General features: G+C 41.1%; 1 protein-coding gene across 2 annotated transcripts in view; it reads right to left on the reverse strand.

The window, feature by feature from the left end:
- Positions 1-22,134, reverse strand: part of VEPH1 (ventricular zone expressed PH domain containing 1) — a 145,639-nt gene that overhangs the window by 73,321 nt on the left and 50,184 nt on the right. For both annotated transcript variants that reach the window (XM_054039306.1, XM_054039308.1), the window contains exons 6-7: positions 21,112-21,321; positions 8,119-8,339 (exon numbers count right to left, since the gene is read on the reverse strand). In XM_054039306.1, the coding sequence (XP_053895281.1) occupies positions 8,119-8,339; positions 21,112-21,321 (431 nt within the window). The remainder of the gene's footprint in view (positions 1-8,118; positions 8,340-21,111; positions 21,322-22,134) is intronic.

Below are 22,134 nucleotides of genomic sequence, written 5' to 3' on the forward strand. Positions count from 1 at the left end.
CTGATGTTGTCCTTGGCTAAGCCTCTGAAATATAAAACCAGGGAATAACATAAGATTTTTAAAGTTCTGCATTTGATTAAGATCTTTGTTTTATTCTATGATCTCTTACAGCTATGTTTTTAAAGGGGTGTCAACTCAGCCTCTAATTTGACACCTACAATTGTGTAAGGCATAGCACAAAGAACTGCAGGTGCATATGGCAACGTTTACGGCCTGATCCACAGCCCAGTGAAGTCAAGGGGACTTCAATGGAAAGTGGACCAATCCCCGAGACAGCTAATTGTGATTGAGTGTGCATGCAGTGAAGGAGCTAGTTGTTTACATACTTTCAGAAATAGAAGTTCTTTTATTCTAAAATGAGGCCCTCGCTGAGCATTTACACAGTGCAGCCTGATTGTTTATTAGCCTTTTATTTCTTTATTATCCTATTCCTTTATTGTTATTTATTCTCTACATTGTGGACTGAAGGCCAAATTCTGCCCTAAATTGAAAAGGATTAAATCCTGAGCAACTCCACTGCAGCCCTATGGTAACTTCGTGATTTGCCCTGGATTTGCATTGGTGTAACATAGTATTTGTCCCTGAGTCCAAATGGACACTTTTGAAATGTTAAAACTTTGTTTTTTCAATTGTTTATATGCTCTGGTGAGGGTCAAACACACATACACAAGCAAATATTAGAAAAGCAATATATGTCTCTCTCACTCTCTCTCGCGTGCTCTCCCCAGGGGTTTCTTCCCCTCAGCAAAGTGAGTTCTTTCCATTTAGAATTTTGTGGGAAAAGATTGAAAAATATTTCATTGAAATTTTAATGAAAAATGTCTCCTGCTTTTCAACCAGTTGTACCAGACATGGGAGTAGAGTAGAGTAGAGTAGAGTAGGGATATCATAACATTTCAGTGGGTGGAATACCTTTGAGCCTTCCTGGTATTACTAACATATCAAGTGAACAAGCATGGTCTATATCAATAATTATTAAACTCTGCTATCAGACCGTTTGTGAAGCCTCCCCTCCTTCTACTGCTTCATCATAATACAAATGACAACTGGCATTATCATTCCCCTTTAGTTACTCTTGGACTAGTTTCCAACACGTGCATGTTATCTCACATGGATTTATTTTCTATTCCCAGTTATATTCTCCGGTGACTTTAATAAACTCTTTACAAGAGCGAGCACCAAGACTTTTAAAGGTGTTTAGGAGTTGCTAAACTCAGCACTGCAATGCCTGAGGATCCTAAAACTCATTTTCAAAAGCAATGTAGGCACTTAGGAGCCTATATCCCATCAATGTCAATGAGATTTAGACTCTTAAGTGCCTAAATCACTTTTGAAAATGAGTTTTAGGATCCTCAATCAGTTAGGCATTGCAACACTGAGCACAGCAGCAATCCCTAAATACCTTTACAAATCTGGGCCTCAGATCTATTTTTTGACCAAGCACTTTCTCACCAGGTGAGTTGTATAAATTTCTCACAGCTTTCCTTAAAAATGATTCAGTTCCACGGGGTTCCTCTCTTGTTTACTATTTAACTCTCTCCAGAATGTCAATTAATTGTTTCTTGAATGACCCCAACATTTTGGCGTCCACTCATTATCATGCCTCCAAGGCCATTCCTCACATTTATGAGCTTGATGACATCTGTGTTGAATTTTATCATAGAAGTAGTTTCCCTTTGTGTCCTCTTGACCTGTCACATACCACATAATGGTATTTATACCGCTCTTAGTAAAATAGCAACTAGTGTATCTTCGCTGTAAACTACACTAAATATCATTTGAATTCGCTGTGGGACAAATACTGGAACACTCAAAAATACTTTGTTACGAGGTGCATTAGAAAGAGGTTGGTGGTGCTGGTGGTGGAGGGTTAGAAAAACTTATTTAGACATTTGAAAATACTTTCTCCCTATTTATTTTGTCCATTTGGCAAATACTAACTTGCGGGGAAAGGGGCAATTTCAGTAACTGTTCCTGTAGGCTTTTCTGGTTAACTTTTGGACTAAACTCAGTTGATAAAACATACTACCTCACTTTTAACCTGAACTTCTGGTTAAATGAAGCTTGGTTACATTCCCTGGCAGGGCCAGATTAAGGCATAGGCACTTAAGATTTGCGCCTAGAGCCCCAGCTCCTGGAGTCATGTGATTACAGACACTCAGCTTTCTTTTTTTTTTTAAATGTAGTCTTCACGATTACTAAGGACAACTTGAAAATGTAACGCAAGTGTCACAAATACAGTGATGTCTGCCTCAGTCTAAAACAATTGCTCTAAGAGGTGTGAGCTGCCCCATGCATCTGAATGGGATATTTACTCTAAGACCCACTTCTCTGGGGTACCCTGACAACACCACGCAAGCAGAGGGCTCTGTGGGGCAGGAAGTCAAGGGGCCCCAAAACCCAAGCAGATATAGCTAAACTGCTGGGGTAAATACTAAAGGAACCCCTTGTTGCCACCACCATCTCTTTAGGGAAACGAATGAACTTCTGTTGCCACACCTGGTGTGTGTGTGGGGGGGGGATGAGGGCCCCCACACCATTCTCTCAGTCTGTTTGGAGAGAAGAGAGCTCCCCTGCCACCACCTCTTTGAATGAGGGCAGGGCTAAGACACAGAGCTCTGTGCCATGTCTGTGCCTCTGGCCCCAGGTTACCTGGGATTGCACTGTCCCTCTTCACAGTGTTCCGGGTTCCCCAACCCCCATGGATCAATAAGAAGCTATAAGCAACTTCTCCAAAGCTAACCAGCAGGCTTCACAGGCCCTGCTCCAGGTTCTCCAAAGTCAGTTGGCTTCAAAGTCAGTTGGCTTCAGTTGGCTTCTGAGCCAGAACCAGAGCATAGTGAAAATAAGGCCAACTGGCTTCGGAGACTGGCTGGAGGGATTTAAAGGGTCTGTGCCACATTCACCCTGCCCTGTCCCTGGAGGATTCCAGCCAGCAGGTCATGAAGAAACAGAGCACTAACAGTTATTCATTACTGTGTTCTAGGTTTGGGGACCCAAAGAACAGACTTAGGATCTAGGGGTGAAATCCTGGCTCCATTGAAGTCATTGGCAAAACCCTCATTGATTTCAGTGGAGGCAGGATTTCACCTCTAGATGTCAGGAGTGAGATCCCTTAAAATCAGAAGAGGTGATGAGCAGGTTTTGAGGATTGCACAAGAAGTTGAGGGGACCCAGAGCACAGACTTCAGAACCTGCTGGGGCAGCTCCCCGCCATGTTCTGGAGGCTTGAGACCTCCCAGTAGTCTGCCCCCTAGTGCTTTTTGTAGTTTTATTGTAGCTATGTTTGTCCCATTTAAACCCAAGAAGACAAAAAAATCCAGTTCTTTAACTTTGGGAGGGAACCTGACCGGAAGATTGGTTAGTAATGCTTTTGGAAGCATATGGTAAGAATTTTACCTTAAACCAAGCTTAGTTTGTAAAGTTTTAGAGTAGCAAGCATTTTATCTTTATTTTTCTTATAACCATTTCTGATTTTAATGCCTTAATACTTGTACTCACTTAAAACCTATTTCTTTGTAGTTAAATAAACCTTTTTTTGTTCCTTAATCAAAATTAATCCAGTGTTGTGAACTGCGTGAGTAACTCCATTTAAGATGGCAAGTTGTTGTAAATTATTCCCTTACAGGGACAATGGACCTTTGTTATCTGAATTGTCCAGGAGAGGGTTGGACAGCGTAATACAGAATACACATTTCTGGAGGGAAAATCTGTGTCTGGGAGTGTGTTGGGGTTATCCTGCATGTGGTAACCGAGGTTGGTAGAAGCCAGAGTGTGACTGGAGCATGCTGGCAGGCTACAGCTATACATAGACACTCACAGTGTAATGGAAGGCTGTTTGTGAGCAGCCCCGGTGGGAGCTACAGCAGCAAGGCATTGTAAGGCACCCAAGGTTCAGGGCAGGGGTGACACAGCCCCTCTCTGGTGTGGATTGCACCCAAAAGGTCATAGGGAGCTAATATCTTTTACTGGACCAACTTCTGTTGGTGAAAGAGATACACTTTTGAGCTAGATTGTGACTAGCCCTGCGAGGGCCTCATTTTGTCAACCAGTTGCGTGATAAGATGGGAGATGTTATGAGAGAACTTTATGTCTGTATAGAAGTGAAGAGTTAATAGCTGAGGTGCCAATAGAAGGCATTCGTGAATATGTAGCATAGTTTCTGTGTTTTGTACGACAGATCAAACTTGTTGGTGTCACTGCAAATATCTTCCTTTGTGGCGCTCTTTACATCAGCTCTTCATATGGTGCAGGGGTTGATCCCATCCCGTGCTCTCTGAAGCAAGGCTGTGAGGCAAGGGCTAACAGCAATAGAGATGTATTTATTAATCGGGTGATCTTGTTAGCTACTCTCCCTATGGCTACGTCCTCATTACAGGGGGCGGGGGTGTCGATTTAAGATACGCAAATTCAGCTACGCGAATAGCGTAGCTGAATTTGACGTATCGGAGCCAACTTACCCCGCTGTGAGGACGGCGGCAAATCGATCTCCGCGGCTCCCCCGTCAATGGCTCTTACTCCTACCTCTGCTGGTGGAGTAGAAGCGTCGATTCGGGGATCGATTGTCACGTCCCGACGAGACGCGATAATTCGATCCCCGAGAGATCGATTTCTACCCGCCAATTCAGGCAGGTAGTGTAGACCTGCCCTAAGAAAGGGTGAGGAGGAATGAGGGAAGGGTTATGGAGTAGTCCCACCCCCGCACCAGTGACTAGGGAAGCTAAGATGGCACACATCAGCCTCCCTGACTGATTTCAGCCGAGCTCTGGGAATGGAGTTACTGCTATTGCCTAGAAAAAACTAGCAGTAGTTGTTTCTGATTTGATTTCTCTGTGATGGAAAGGTGAGGGATGTAGGTCATGTTTTGTGCTTTAAATCCTTCCTTTCATCAAAGTATATGAAATGGGGAGCACGGCTCTCAGTCTGTGAGCAACAACCGAACAGAAGATGTTTAGCTGGTTTATTGTTTTTTGTTTTAAAAGCTGGACATATCTATGTAAAACAATCCAACAACTGTGCAGAGCTAGTCACTGGGCCATTTAAAAAAAATGCTGGATGCATCAAATTATGTAAAATATACTCTTAGTGAAAGCAAAAGAACATAAGAATGGCCACACTGGGTCAGCCCAATGGTCCATTTAGCCCAGTATCCTGTCTTCTGACAGTGGCAAATACCAGGTGCTTGAGAAGGAATGAACACAACAGGGCAACAATTGAGTGATGCATCTCGTATTGTCCACTTCCAGCTTCTGGCAGTCAGTGGTTAGGAACAACCAGAGCATGGGGTTGCATCCCTGAACCATCTTAGCGAATAGCCATTGATGGACCTATCCTCCATGAACTTATCTAATTCTTTTTTGAACCCTGCTATAGTTTTAGCCTTCACAAACATCCCTGGCCATGAGTTCCACAGATTGACTGTGTGTTGTGGGAAGAACTACTTCATTTGTTTGTTTTAAACCTGCTGCCTGTTAATTTCATTGAGTGAGCCCTGGGTCTTGTGTTATGTGAAGGAGTAAATAACACTTCCTTATTCACTTTCTCCATGCCAGTCATGATTTTATAGTCTTCTATCATATCCTGAGATGTTTCCTGAGATGACCATATTAGTATGAGATACTATGATCCGTGGCACTATATTCGGAGTGCAAACTTCAGTAGACAAGTCCAAGGTAGTTACACACCAAAAATCCAGCTACAGGTAATGTTAACTTAGTTCTCAGGAAGAAGACTTTAAAACTTTTGCATTATCAAATTACAGCACCCAATGAGTGTAACTCCATTGTCTAGGTCCTTCTCAACCTTCTACCTTAGTCTCTTCTCTCAGACTTGGATACCATACCATTTCCACATAGCTCCTGAAATCTAGAACAACCCTTCTCTTCTCTGATTCCAAGCAACCTCTTGCTATTCTATTCAGATTATTATACTGAGCCCAGCATGTTGTTATCCAGCAGTGCACTAAGTAATATGATTAGCTACAAATCTCCTACAAATCACACCTAAAACACACTTTCACCTTTCCAACATTGATCTCTGCTTTGGTGCTGTCCATCCCTATTTCTGCATTTAATCTTGTAAGCTGCGTATTGTATTTGCCTGAGTTATATTGTAAACTTCTATGGGTAGGGATATTGTCTATTATATTACATGTTTGTCAAACATTCTGTACACCTATAAGGCTCTTCAAATGAAATAATCCAGTGGCCAGTTCATGTGTGTTGATACAAACCTTATGCCTTTCTCTTATGTTTGATGTTCCTACATGAGGAGCTATTCACATACTTAGAAGCACAGTGACAAATTCAAGTCTGAGGTAATTCCACTGAAGTCAGGTCCATATTGTTTATTTTATTGCAAGCAAAGGCTTTTCAAGATTTCAAATGAAAATCACTGGGATTATTTTCGCTCCACATTAGAAAATCTGAGCAATGCCTTCCGTCAACTGAGCTAATACAAGAGTTATCTGGAGGAAGATATGGTGAAGCCTCCTCTTGAGATATGAAAAGTTAAAATAAATACTTGAAAATCTGTGTATTAAGTTACTTCTTAAGGAACAAATGTCTTAGGCTAGGTCTACACTACCCGCCTGAATTGGCGGGTAGAAATCGATCTCTCAGGGATCGAATTATCGCGTCTTGTCGGGACGCGACAATCGATCCCCGAATCGATGCTCTTACTCCACCAGCAGAGGTGGGAGTAAGCGCCATCGACGGGGAGCCACGGAGGTCGATTTTGCCGCCGTCCTCACAGCGGGGTAAGTCGGCTCCGATAAGTCAAATTCAGCTACGCTATTCACGTAGCTGAATTTGCGTATCTTAAATCGACCCCCCCCATTCCGTAGTGAAGACCTGCCCTTAGAAAACAGGAGTGCCCCAAACACTGAGCAACATATAAGTGTATGAGCAGAATCAATATTTGGTATTGCTGCAATGGTCCTAAAAAGAATTTTTGTTACCTCCTCCCTTAAATGCCACCACATTTCCCTTATCACTGCCAGCTATAACTCCTCCCAAAGTGGTAGGAGTGTGAAATTCTTTGTAGTAATTCCTCTGCCATTAGAGATAATGCCCTTGGCCAGGATTTTCAAAAATGGACTTCTAAAGTTAGACTCCTAAATCCACATGGCACCTTAATAAGTGACCTGATTTTAAAAAGTCCTAAGCAGACAGTACAACCACAGATTTCACTGGGAGCTGCAGGGTGCTCAGCACTTTTGAAAATAAGATAACTTATTTTGGTGCCTATATACGGAGTTAGAAGTCTATCTTTGGACTCCTGTTTTGAAAATCTTGACACTTGTCTTTAGGATTCCCTTAACCCTTCCAGATGCCTCCTTGACTCTCCTCTCTGATGTTTCCCAGCTCTCTCTGAGATTACCTCTGTACTTTCTGATGTTCCTCACTACTGCTGTATGGTTGCATGGTTCTTCGTGTTTGATTAGGGAATCACAAAGTAAAGTGGGGAAAGCCCTACTAAATCTACTCCAGACCTTTGCCAACTCCAGATTGTTCATATTCTTCAGTGTTTTGCTCAACCCAATATAAATGACTCAAATGACTAGGCGACCAGCACTTCCCTAGTGAAATTATTCCACCCTTTAAAAGGCCTTGATGTCTCCTACTCTGTAATTTGTTATTTAGTCCTTTAACCATTTAACTGCTTTTCAGCCCTTCTGACGGTGGCAATCCTCCTCTCACCATATTTGGTGTATTTTGGATGCTGCAAAATAGAATAGATACTGGTACCATCCCTCCTTCCTAGAGTCATAGGTTTTAAGGTTAGAAGGGACGGTTCTGATCATCTAGTCGGACCTCCTGCATAACACAGGCTATAGAATTTTGCCAAGTGCTTTCTGCATTAAGCCCTGTTTGAACTAGAGCAGGCCTTCTAGAATGGCATCCAATTTTGATATCAAATTGATTGAAAGTCAGTTTAGAGATGGCAGCCTACAGTGACGGTAGAAGACATCTGATATACTGATTTTACTGAAGTTCCCTGCAAGTACTTGTATGTTAGCTCATTATTTAGCATAATTGTATACTCCTGTCACTCATCACACCATGACAAACGTCTCCACTTATCCAGATATAAGATTAATACAGAAACTGGTTTTACCTGCTTCCTAATGTGGTGTCGTTTTCCAGTTGTCGGATAAGAAGCTTGGCTATGGCAGTGAAACTGTTACTCATACGGTAGATATCTCTGCTCTGGTTGCCCAGAATATTTGAGAAGGTGTCGGTGATGTTCTTAATCTCCAGCAGAAGAATATGGTGAAACGAGTGCTCCATGTTGGCCAGCTGATTTACCAAATAGATCAGACACATCCTGGCTCTCTCCTATCCATTAAGAGAAGATAAATTATTTTAAAATGAATGCCTTTAATATTTGTTTAAAACTAAAGCCGACTGTATGTATGCTACTGAGAAAAGCACAAAGGCAACGTGCAGTGGTTGTTTCCTGGATTACTGAGAAAAGAACAATTGCATCAATTGGTGACATTATTTTTACGTACAGTTCATTTTATTCTATATTATCTATGCTGGCGTGACACCAATATACCTGACCTACAATTTACAGCTGTAGAGAGACTTGAAGGACAAATTCCTGAAGGCATTGACTTCAGAGTGGCAGCCTGGCCCAGAGGGTAGGGCACCGGAATAGGAATCAGGAGACGTGGGCTCTATTGCTGACTTTGCCACTGGTCTGCTGTGTGAACTTGGGAAGATCTGTTTATGTTTCTCTCCTGTGTTTCCCCTCCCATCTGTTGTTCGTTATGCTGTAACATCTTCAGGGCAGGAATTATTTCTTATGATGGGCCTGGTTCTCATTTACACTAAAGCCCCTCTGGCAGCATAAAGGATTGATACCTACTTTAAGGCCCCTTTACACTACCAGAGCACTGTAAAGGGCTTTAGAGGATCAGGGCCAAAACAGACATTCACTTAGAAAATCTTCCCATAAATAACTTTATAAATAAATAAATGAATGAATGAATGAAGATATCTCCTAGAACTGGAAGGGACCTTGAAAGGTCATTGAGTCCAGCTCCCTGCTTTCACTAGCAGGACCAAGTACTGATTTTTGCCCCAGATCCCTAAGTGTCCCCCCCCAAGGATTGAGCTAACAACCCTGGGATTAGCAGGCCAATGCACAAACCACTAAGCTATCCCTCCCCCCCTTAAGGAAATGCACAATTTAGGTGAAAAAGCCCTATGTGCTGGTAGTTCATTTGCATAACTGTAGAACAACATTTAAAATGTTTGTATAAATGCAACCAGCAGCTGAAGAGCATAAAGAGCATTATCATTTTAGTTATGCATTTCCTTAAAGTTTTTCCATGTGAATGTCTGTTTTTTTAAAGGATTATTAAAGTATCTCCCATCTAATTTTACTGGGCTCAGAGCTGATCGGGGCTATTGCATTTGTACACTTTAGCGGTGTCTAAACTAACCAGTCTCACCCTTTATGTGTACCGTCAATGAGCAGACACTCTTCTATCAAACACAGCTATCATCTTGCGCCTGCTCTTGCTTCCAAGGAGCCAGTGTGAGTTTGGGCATTCAATTCAGTGGGAGCAGGATCATGATCCACATACATTAATACTATAGACACTGTCGCAGATCCTAATATAATTCCTCGGGTAATGAAGATATTATAGTTTTCTCTTGAAGATACGCTGGGATTTCCTCCTTGCAATTGGTAATATCTCCAAGTGTAATAAAAACTACATATATAAATGTTGTTCTTCTAGAAATATATTTTAGGATCTCCTATATATAGTGTGTATATATATAGTATATATATATAGTATATAGTATATATATAGTATATATATATAGTATCTGAAAGTGTGTGTGTGTATCTATTTATATCAGACTCTGAAGTATATCTCCATGAGATGTTCCAAGGTTTCTCTGTTTTGTTAGGCTAGCTCCATTGACTGTAATACATTCAAACTCCACATTCATCAAAACATTAGAGGAACAAGTATTGAGAAAAGTGCACAGGAACCACAAATTGCAGCAGTACTAGCCAGATCCAATGAAACAGACTCCAGGCAAGAAACTCAGTTGGTGTAAGTGGGTGTAGTTCCATTGAAACCACAGTCCTTTATAAGTTGTGATAAAACCAGGAAGAAATTTTGCTTTCAGGATCTATAGTAAATAAAAATAAAAACATTGTCGCAGAATCCAAAACTTCTTTCTTTGGTTCCCAAAAATTAGCAGAACAATACTCCAAGTGTACTTCAGTGTAATGACATTCTCATGTCTGTTCTTCTTGGGCTATTTAAAAAGGGAAGAAAATAATAATTTCCAATACAGTTAGGACATGAAAATACTGCAGAGACTTCAGCAAAACCATTGTCTAAATATAACCAGAAAAATATTTATAAAAGAAAAACTAGTGGGCTCATTTCAAATGGAGCAGTATCTCATATACTGAACAGTGACTACACATAGGATGAGTTGTTTCTTCTCTTCAACATATATTAAAAGATAACCATAGGTGAATCTATTTGTTGGAAAGCTATGGTCTGACTCAGTGCCTTTTTCTCTTTTCTTTATGGGTCTGAGAGATCTTAACTTTTTGGTATATATTCACTTATTTATTTAGAAGACATTCCTCCCTTCAGGAGATAAACAAGGGCTCAATTAACGTCTAACACACATTTTTTGTTTCCTAAAGAATATTTGCAGCAGACATAACTGGAATGGAAGTTTCCACCATTTTCTTGATATTGTGATCCAGCTGGAATGACTCCAGCAATGCTAAAATGCTGCTGTTTGCCCAGAAAGGGGTAGAACAATAAACTGTAGCTAGTAATATAATATGTAATTATTATACAAAGCAAAATTACAGGGAAAAAACTCAGCATGAAAGCAGCCATTATCTCTGCCACAATTTAGATTAAAAACTCCTCATAAAATGTATTTAGATGTAAATAACCATTGTTATTTTAAGCTTGATTATTTCATATATTTATGTGCTTTACCAAAAGCATCTCTTGCATTTTATGGTATTACATTACCTGTTATGGGGAAAGATTTAAAATAAAAAAATCAAGATCAGCAACATTTTAAAAATATTCGCTGTGTGGAATCAAGCAGGATCAGGAAACTAGAAAAGAAACCCAGAGTAACTCCAGATTTACATTGGTGAGCTGAAAACAGTATTGGCTCAAAACACTCAGCACTTGTAGGATTCCTAAAAATGTCCAATTGACTATCCAGCCCAAACTGGAGATGCCAATTAAGGGTCAAATTCTGCCTTCAGATTCATACATGAGGCTCCCACTAAAGTCAGTGGAATCTGTGTGTGTGAAAGGAGGGCAGACTTACATCTAAGGGATGTATTAGGCTTTTCTAGCAAGATCTCATCTCTTTAGGGGTTCTATCTAAACTATCTGGGTACCGAATACATTTTAGTACAGCACAAGAAGTTGCTTCCAGAAGTTAGAAGGCATTACATTACTTTCTATCTACCTTTACAGTCTATACCCAAAAAGGGCCAAATCGTGAAATCCTTGCCCACTCATTCAAATAAACCTCCCAAAGGAAGGAACTAGGAGTAAATAAATAACGACTTCAGGATTTGGATCAGGACAATTAATAGTAAAAATAACCTTAAGCAAGCTGCCTTAAACTCCCAATAAACGGTAAACAAATAGCAAAATGCTGACAATACCTTTGTTATTCCAATTTATCACCTATTTTCTTCATGTGGTATTTCTGGGGTTGACCCTCCTCTAAATTTAACTGGCCTATGCAAATGGCATATCTGTAACAAAGCTCCATTTCAAGCTATTTTATATAAAAAAGGTGAAAAATCACAAAAGAGACATATTTAGAATGACTCTCAAGACACACAATATTTGCACCACCAAGATGAGCTGCAAGATAAGAAGGGGTCATCAGTACATGTACGTGGGTATCATAGAATCAGAGAATATCAGGGTTGGAAGAGACCTCAGGAGGTCATCTAGTCCAACCCCCTGCTCAAAGCAGGACCTAATCCCAACTAAATCATCCCAGCCAGAGCTTTGTCAAGCCTGACCTTAAAAACCTCTAAGGAAGGAGATTCCACCACCTCCTTAAGTAACCCATTCCAGTGCTTCACCACCCTCCTAGTGAAAAAGTTTTTCCTAATATCCAATCTAAACCTCCCACACTGCAACTTGAGACCATTACTCCTTGTTCTGTCATCTGCTACCACTGAGAACAGTCTAGATCCATCCTCTTTGGAACCCCCTTTCAGGTAGTTGAAAGCAGCTATCAAATCGCCCCTCATTCTTCTCTTCTGCAGACTAAACAATCCCAGTACCCTCAGCCTCTCCTCAGAACTCATGTGCTCCAGCCCCCTAATCATTTTTGTTGCCCTCCGCTGTACTCTTTCCAATTTTTCCACATTCTTCTTGTAGTGTGGGGCCCAAAACTGGACACAGTACTCCAGGTGAGGCCTCACCAATGTCGAATAGAGGGGAACTCCGCTGTACTCTTTCCAATTTTTCCACATCCTTCTTATAGTCCTGATCACTTTCCTCTCCTCTAAGTGCATCAGAAATGATTCCTTGAGGACCTGCTCCATGATTTTTCCAGGGACTTAGGTGAGGCTGACTGCCTGTAGTTCCCCGGATCCTCCTTCTTCCCTTTTTTAAAGATGGGCACTATATTAGCCTTTTTCCAGTCATCCAGGACCTCCCCCAATTGACTTGAGTTTTCAAAGATAATGGCCAATGGATCTGCAGTCACATCCACTAACTCCTTTAGCACCCTCAGATGCAGAGCATCCAGCTCCATGGACTTGTGCTTGTCCAGCTTTTCAAAATAGTCCTGAACCACTTCTTTCTCCACAGAGGGCTGGTCACTTCCTCCCCATGCTGTGCTGCCCAGTGCAGTAGTCTGGGAGCTGACCTTGTTTGTGAAAGCAGAGGCAAAAAAAGCATTGAGTACATTAGCTCTTTCCACATCCTCTGTCACTAGGTTGCCTCCCTCATTCAGTAAGGGGCCCACACTTTCCTTGACTTTTTTCTTGTTGCTAACATACCTGAAGAAACCCTTCTTGTTACTCCTAACATCTCTTCCTAGCTGCAACTCCAAGTGTGATTTGGCCTTCCTGATTTCACTCCTGCATGCCTGAGCAATATTTTTATACTCCTCCCTAGTCATTTGTCCAATCTTCCACTTTTTGTAAGCTTCTTTTTTGTGTTTAAGATCAGCAAGGAGTTCACTGTTAAGCCAAGCTGGTCGCCTGCCATATATACTATTCTTTCTACACATCAGGATGGTTTGTTTCTGCAACCTCAATAAGGATTCTTTAAAATACAGCCAGCTCTCCTGGACTCCTTTCCCCCTCATGTTATTCTCCCAAGGGATCCTGCCCATCAGTTCCCTGAGGCAGTCAAAGTCTGCTTTTCTGAAATCCAGGGTCTGTATTTTGCTGCTCTCTTTTCTTCCTTGTGTCAGGATCCTGAACTCGACCATCTCATGGTCATTGCCTCCCAGGTTCCCATCCACTTTTGCTTCCCCTACTAATTCTTCCCTGTTTGTGAGCAGCAGGTCAAGAAGATCTCTGCCCCTAGTTGGTTTCTCAGCACATACACCAGGAAATTGTCCCCTACACATTCCAAAAACTTCCTGGATTGTCTGTGCACTGCTGTATTGCTCTCCCGGCAGATATCGGGGAAATTGAAGTTTCCCATGAGAACCAGGGCCTGTGATCTAGTAACTTCTGTTAGTTGCTGGAAGAAAGCCTCATCCACCTCATCCCCCTGGTCTGGTGGTGTATAGCAGACTCCCACCACGACAACACCCTTGTTGCTCACATTTCAAAACTTAATCCAGAGACTCTCAGGGTAGTACTCAAGGGAGTAGTTGTTCTATTGCTTATACATCTCTGCTGCAAACCCCATCAAAGTAAATTAGGCTATTTCCTTTGGTCAGTTGCTGCAATGTTTATGGCTATATAGCTATGCTTGCATGAGATTATTACTTTTATTATTTTTCCTGGGTGCACTAATTATTCATTTTCTAAATACTTGACATCTGTTCAGCTTTTATGATGCCAGCTGTGTGTCTGCTTATTTTATCTTTAGTTGATTTGCTGCACTGTCGTAAATAACATCCGAAGGTTATAAGTGAGTGAAATTTTTGAAGGATTCAAAGAAATGAATTTTTTTTTCAGAAGTCTACCTACAGCTGAAAAACGGGCAGCTTCGGGGGCTCTGCAGACACCAAAACAGCACCACCGCCTTTGCCTGCTCAATATGGGGCGGGGGCAGAACCTCTGAAGAGAGCTAATGCGCTATTTTAACAAAACCTTGGGAAGAAAACTGGAGCATGAGCTGAGGACCACCGTGTTATTATGGGAGACCAAAAAAAGTTCCCCTATGAACAGCACAAAATACCTCCCCAAAGCTTTCTAAACCTGCTTAACCCCCTAAGAGGGACCTTGTATACAGACCCCACCCCACCCTACATGGCAACATATTACACTGTTACTAAAATACCACTCTGGCCCACTTTTTTTCCTTTTTAAAAATCAGGGCTAAATGTCACATTTTAGGTTGCATGCACTAATTATACCAGGCAGAATGATACTACTGGGATGCTGTGACTAACAGAGCCCAGAACCAAAACTTTCAGGAACAACATTAGTAATTGTATATTTTACCCCCACGCCCAGAATTCAGGAACACTCAAACTTCCAATAACAACATGCAATGCACCGTTTGGGCAAAAACCAAGGGGTCGATTCTGTGCAGTACAGAACGCACAGGTCAGGAGGGGAAGGGTGAAGGTAGCTTTAAGTCACCCTTGCAGCCTCCTAAGTCTAAGCTACTCCCACCGCTGCAGGCCCCAGACATAATTTAGACAGACTTGAAGGCCTAAGTTAGAGTAACCTCCTGAGGCTGTGCCGCATCTCGATAGTGTTCATCTCCACCACCCCCCTGCTGCCCCCAACCCCATCCTGGACGTGCTGCTTCCAAGCCGGACACACCAGTGGTTGTAGGGGAGTCCTTGAAGGACAGCCTGTAGCTATCCTCCTTACTTCCTACACCAAGGAATTGTTCCCTGACCAGAAGCAGGGTGTGTAGGACCCCGTATGCCACTCTGGCCCTTCTTCCCAGCAAAAAGTAGCCAGAGCAGGAATGAGAGTCTGACTCTAAGCATGGACAATATCAGACCAAAGAACTGAAGCTGGCTGTTTCAGAAGGTTATAAGTGTGTGTAACCAGGCGGCAGATACTGGCAAATTGTTTGCGAGCCTTAACAATGCTCCATCTGGCCTGAGAACAATATGAAATACATGAGTGTCTCCTGAACCCATTGAACGATGTGGTTCAGAGAAGTGTCAGTAAGTAAAGCTAAATAAGTGGGGCACACAGACAGGTCCAAAGCACATTCCTCTTCCTGTCTGTACTGTTCCTAACCCAGTTAGTCATTTGGATCAGGGTTGACAACTTCCATTACCCAGGACAGCGGTTCTCAAACTTTACCAACCCAAGGACCCCCATTCTGATTTAATTTTTTCCCCAGACCCCCAAGGTCCACGCTCAGCCCCAGGCCCCACCCCCACTCCACCTCTTCCCCCAAGGCTCCACTCCCGCCCCACCTCTGCCCCGCTCCACCCCTACCCTGCCTCTTCCCTCCCACAGCTGTTCCCCAGTGTGCAGGAGGCACTGAGAGGGAAGGAGAGGAGTTGATCAGCGGGGTCCAGTTTGAGAAACGCTGACCCAGGACATTTTTAGAAAGCAAAAAAAGGGGAGAGGAGTTGCTTGACCATTTTGGAAAGTTCACCTTTGCTTGTTGCTTCTATAAATGTTTTTCAATATCTAGTGAAAGGTCTGCCAGATGTCACTGGAACAGGACAAACAAGTCAAATTTATGTTATCCCTTCAAATATTCAGTGTTCATCGCTACATAGCCAGACTGTAACTAAACACTACACTAAGTCAGCATGTTACAGCTAGTTAGAAAACAAGACATATGACACAGGAAATAACTTCACTTACTAAACACTTACAGAAGATAAGTTCAGAGGAAATACACCACAGGTATATGGCCCAGGTTGAGACAGAAGAGAGTTTGGTAGCTACGCCTCTACATATAACGTCAGATGAAATATATAGGAAAAATACTTAGCAAATTGTTTCTTTGTAAACTGATTTATTACTGTTTAATATTTCAGTCTCTGAATGAGATGCAAAATCCATCTAGACCATTACTCCCGTATACTTGGTATTGGTATAAATCAACTGAAGTGCCAATGTACTGATTAAGAGGCTGTAGCAGAATGCAGCAGAAAAGTGGTTAAAGCAATACACATCAATTGGGATCTGTGACTCTCTCAAATGGGAAAAAGATGGTCTAATGGTCTAAATATAGAACCTGACTCAAATGCCTCAGTTCTAATTACAGCTCTGCCACTATCAGGTTTAATTAGTTAGAAATTGTAAAGCTTTTGTGTGATGTGAGCTGCTAAGCATTGTTCGTAGAAATGACCAGATGCTGCACGGGATTGGTCAATAGCAATTGCTGGGGAAGGTTAATTTTACTAGGTTCCCTAACCATCCTGAAAGGCAGCAACAAGCTAATTTTGGCTCACTCTGCCCTGCTAGCCTGGGTTTTTGACACTAATGGCAGATAAACTTGCTGAGCTGAAACAGAGGTCTGATTTAATTCTCATAAGATGTATTTAATTAGATCTAAATGGCCCAAGCTCTAGTAGAAATAGTAAACATGATTTCTTCTTGTGCTCTTTCCACCACTGTGAGCAGACAGCAGCTATTGCCTGTCTGTTGTGGCATTATATACGGCATATCAAGAGCCAAAAGACGGAATTTGCCTTATTGCAACAAGTGAAATCAAACAAAAAAAAATGGCTTTTGCTTGTATATTTCACTCAGTTTATTATTAAACAAAAGTGACATCCTTAGACTAGAAATGCTCATGGGGATGGTATATACACCACTTGCTGCCCCTCCCCTCCCCACCAGTGCATTCTAAAAAAGTCATCAATTGATTTTCAAGTACAGCTAGTTATACTGACACTTAAGCAAGGTACAAACAATTACTTGGAGCCTAGACTTTTGGGGCCCCTGCAGTCTGCACTGATTTATCAGCCCTTGCATGCTTAATCTCCCCATCAACCAACTGGACTGTAGAGGAAGAATCACACTTCCAACCCCTGAACTCATCCCCTGAACCAGAATCCAAATGGTCACATCCCAATTTCCTCCTTCCTCTGCATCAGACTCTCACTTTAAATAAAAGCAACTACCTAACCTAAGTTTATGGGAATGACAATTCCCCATCCATCAAAACAGTTGCATGAAGGAGCATTTTCCCATAAATGTCACTACATTCCTGATGTGTTCTTATCTCATCAATTTATCCTTTGCAACACTAGTGATGGACACAACATAGCTAGATATAACTCGAGTCTGTCTGAAGTACACCAGGGCAGGCAATGTACAGTATAAGAGAGTCTTTGTGGGTTAGGCCAGCTGAACTGCGCCTTCATCTTGATGGCTGATCATTTATCAGAGCTTGCGGTCTTCCCTTCTAGTTCCCCCTATGGCTCCTTCCTCATCAAATATATTTATTACTTCTATGTGCTGATGTCTGTCAGTGAGCTGTGTGACAAGCTGCAGAACACAGAGGCACAGTGATGCCTCATGATACAAAATAAATATTTTGGGATGAAGGAAGATGGGTGCTAGGAGAAAGAGTATTTACTCCAGAGATTCTCTGTAGATCAATATCACTATTTAGGACGCTGGATATCATCTGTAGCTAAGCAAATGAAGATAATCATAACAATAATCAAATGTCATGTTTCCAGGCATAACCTAAGTACCTGTGTGGGGTCAGGAAGTTTGTTTGTGTTTGTGTTTGATTTGTTTGTTTGTTTGGGGAGTGGGGGAGCACATGGTTTCAGTACTTTAAGATATCTTTTTTCACCTTCCTTGGACATATTCACTATTAGTCTCTACTGGTTGCAGGGTAGAGGACAAGATGAACCAAAGGCCTGGAAGTTAGGACCCTAAATACTTTTGTGGATGTGGCCCAAGGTCTGATCCGGGAAGGCAAATCTAATGGTAAATTCCTAATTTAAGAATTTAGGAAGCACCTGTATGCAGGACATTTATATTCCGTCTACTACTGGCAAGTGGCTGAATAGTCTAACTGCATCTTTTATTTAGATCAGGTAGTCACTGAAGAACATGCTGGAAGCAGCAGTCACATTAGGAAACTCACTTGGTGCTCAAGTGTGACACAATAGCAAAAGTTCCGTTTGTGCAATCTGTTTCCATATGTTCCTTTTCCTGACTCATCTGCATTTATGCACCCAATATAGTCCGCATTAAGTTTCAGTTCCTGAGACAGAATTCTCTATAGTGGAGTTACTTTAGTGTCTTTCCATATATTTGACCTCAGGGAATCAATTCTATCACAGAAATTATTCAGAAATATGAGTTTCTGTTAATATAATTTATATATTTTACTTTTTTGACTCTGCAATTCACTTGCAGGCAAAACTTATGGGAGGAGCTGCAGGACTGGGCCTAAGCCCAAGATGAATCACTGAAATAAACAATGATCTTTTAGCTGAAGAAAGAAAACTAAATGTTGAGTTACATTTTTAGAAAAATGAATGCTGTTGTCTCAGGAGCAAAATACCATTATGCTGATACTTTAATAGACAATTTGAAAATAAACTTCAATAAAGGATTTTAAAACATTTAAGTTGTTCCTTGATATTCCAAAGTTATTCTACTTCTAATCTAGACAGGGAGGGTCAGTTCTGGTAGCTCTTACTCAGACAAAGTCCAGTTGACTTCAATGGGAGTTCTGCCTGAGTGATCTCTGCGCAGGATGTGAGAGGAGACTGTAGGATTTATCCCTTACTGGAATAAACTAATCAGGTTATTGTAACATAGGTACACTTTTATGTTTCTGAAAATGTTTACATTTACTATATTCCACGTATGTTCTATCTATAATCAAATTCTGTCACAAATCTAAAAATCTGAATCATTTATCATAAGCTGTTTGAATTCAGCACAACTTTAATTTTGATTTTACGGGCTATTGATTTGAAACAGAAGGAAAATGTCTATTAGTAATTGTGAATGACACATAAAGCATATTCACAGGAATGAATATAAAACCTCATTAGAATTTATGACATGCCATGTTTCTATCTAATGGGCTCAGTGTCCTCAGAACACACCATGTCTCTGACTAGAGAGTACTTTGTGGGTTTCCAGTGTTAATCTCAGCAAGGGTTATATTTCTTAGTACTTGCAGATATCAACAAAGTAGAAGAGCTTGTGCAGCATACGGAGTTGACAGTCACTCCACTATAAATCTAAAGATGGACTATGACACAGATATTACAGAGTGATTGAACATACTACAGTGCTCTCCTTGACAAAACCCTATATAGTTAGTGATTTAGGGCATTTAAAACAGAAGACAGAGTGTGTGAGAGTGATGTTACCCTCTATTGGTTGAACCACCAAGAAGATACAGGATCTACTACTACTGTTAATTAGATACCTATCATTTAGGAGTGGAAGGACAGGGGTTCAGCCTCCATCCTCAAAGAGAGTATGTGTGAAAGAGGTTTATGTACTATAGTTATGTCTGTAGTATATGGATTAGTTAAACATGCAGTAATTTATTCACTATTTGCTAATTGTGGTCTCCATTTAGAAAGACATCAAGATTTCACATTAGTGAGTAAAACACTAAAATGGGTAGTCTTACTGGTGCAAGTTATTAGCATGATATGCAAATTTATTATTCAGCCATGCACCTCCCAGTAGCATCGTGAGCCTAGATCCTTTTGCAGCATGCTGCAAGATTACTCAAAGGAGTGGGGCCCTGTAAAAAAAATTCAACCATGCTCACTCAGACAGGCTGCCAGGAGAGAGGTGATACGTACTGAATTAGAGTGGCCACCGCATTAAAAAGTCAACTCTTACCCTCCACCCCTACCCCGGCGGTATTAGAGATACTGACACTTTTGTCTGTACTTAAAAAAGCAAATGAGCTGGCAACAATAGCTAATGAATGACATTTGATGGCAGCCACTGTACCTTGTGCTATCACATGATGGTCACAAAGGAACTCCTTTAGATCTGCAAGCATACCATATAATACAATCCTCCCATCCAAACTTTTGTGAACTTTCCTATTATACAGAGTTAAAAGACAATATACAGAGTTGGAGTTTCCAGAATGTGTTCCCACTAATTGACTTTTTATATGTAATAATCCCATTGGTCCAGATTCTGATCCCAGTTACACCAGTGTAAATCTAGAGTAACTCCATAATGTCCATGTAGTCATTCCAGATTTACACTGGTGTTCCTGAGATGAGACTGTGGTCCATCGTCCTCAGGGAAGTTTCAGTTTAAGGATGTGTGCAAAGAATATCCAATTAACTATGGACCCAAAGCCAAATATTTGGATTATGTTATCCAAATAAGTTCATATTTCACTGCCTTATTAAAACAACATTGGGGACTGTTTATTTGTTTCTTAAATTTAACAACATACAAAGGCTGCAGATTTCCTCCTCCCCCCAAATGCTCTGCCTTTAATTTAAAAAGTAGATATTGTAGTCTCACATGGCTTTGTTATCTAAATGATGATCTTTTCGTGTTGTTATATACAAGTTTTAAAGAATGACTTAAGACGAGAACCCATAAACAGAAAAGGAGACATACTGCATCTGATGCATGATCCTAATTCTTCTTTAGATCTTTATCTTTCCCTACCTCCGTCCAGTAATCTTTTGTGGAAAATTGCCCACTTCCACACGAATTCATGTCTCCCTTCTTCAGGACCCAGTACTGCATCTATATTCCTTCAGATGGCACCCAGATTGAGCTCTTTTGCTATCGGCTTGCCTATCCACCCTAATGTTATACTTGTGACATACTGTCTTATATGTACTTGGCCGTAATATTGTGAGTGTGTACAAATTGGGAGCTTGGTTGCAAGTCCAGAAGGTACTGAATGGGGCCTCTCATCTTTTGCTTAGGGCCCAGCAAACAAAGGGAGGAAAACATGTTTTTAAAAAATTAGTCATTTACCTCATCAACGTGCCCAACAGCTCCATAGATCTTTGCGGTTTGTCCAATCAGGCTTGGAAAACTCTCACCAATCTCTTTCAGCATTGGAAGAAAACTTGTCATGGCTACCGGTTCATAGCCTGATATTTCTATCAGTATATTTAGGATAATGTCATTATGGTTAGGGTCTCGTAAGTGACCAATTAGGAAAGGGATACATTCTTTTAGCACCTATAAAATAAAAAGGAAAAATGAATCAGAAATATATTGGTAATGGAGCCAAGACAAGTACTGCATATGGCAGTGATAAAAGAGCAATTAGATTTTGATTTTGAACTATGCCAATCCATTTTTGTAATATTAAAGATTTTCCACTGGTGACAATCTTCGCATAGAGCTGCCACTGAGGTCAAGGGGAGTTCAGTTCCACACATGGAACAAGTGTGGACTTTGCCTTAAGTTCTACATGCATAAATGCAACATTTCATAATTAAGGAAATGCTTAACTGTTGAAAACCAAAACTTTCTCCTTTTGATTTGTACTTGACTAATGCTATGTTTTATTGATTAAAACAATTTGTGAATGAATCTCCCCAATGATGCAGTAAATTAAGGATTAGTAGAAATTCTTGCTTTCCCAAGAGACTGACTAAAACCCCAGGACTAGTGGCTGAAACAAAGACAGGAATAAGGGGCAAGATCCTCATCTGGCGTGAAATGATGTAGCTCCATTGACCTCAGTGTAGCTACAGCAATGTACAGCAGCTGAGGATCTGGTCCTTAAAACTGAATGATCCAGTAAGCAGTACACAATATGGTCAGCTACAGCAGCGTCAATACTCCGGTATGTGCATGTTACTGAGAGACTATTAAGTGTTTATCTATATATCCAAGTCAGAGTGACTGTTGTCATATAGTTTATGTGATCACACGCTACTATTGTAATACATGTATGTGATGAGAAGTAAATGTTGAATGTGACTGTGTCACTGTTCCATGAACTCTGGAGAGTTACTGCTCATAATAAGGAAAAACCAATACTCT

Source organism: Malaclemys terrapin, chromosome 9 (assembly GCF_027887155.1).
Source record: "Malaclemys terrapin pileata isolate rMalTer1 chromosome 9, rMalTer1.hap1, whole genome shotgun sequence".
Taxonomy (NCBI): domain Eukaryota; kingdom Metazoa; phylum Chordata; order Testudines; family Emydidae; genus Malaclemys; species Malaclemys terrapin.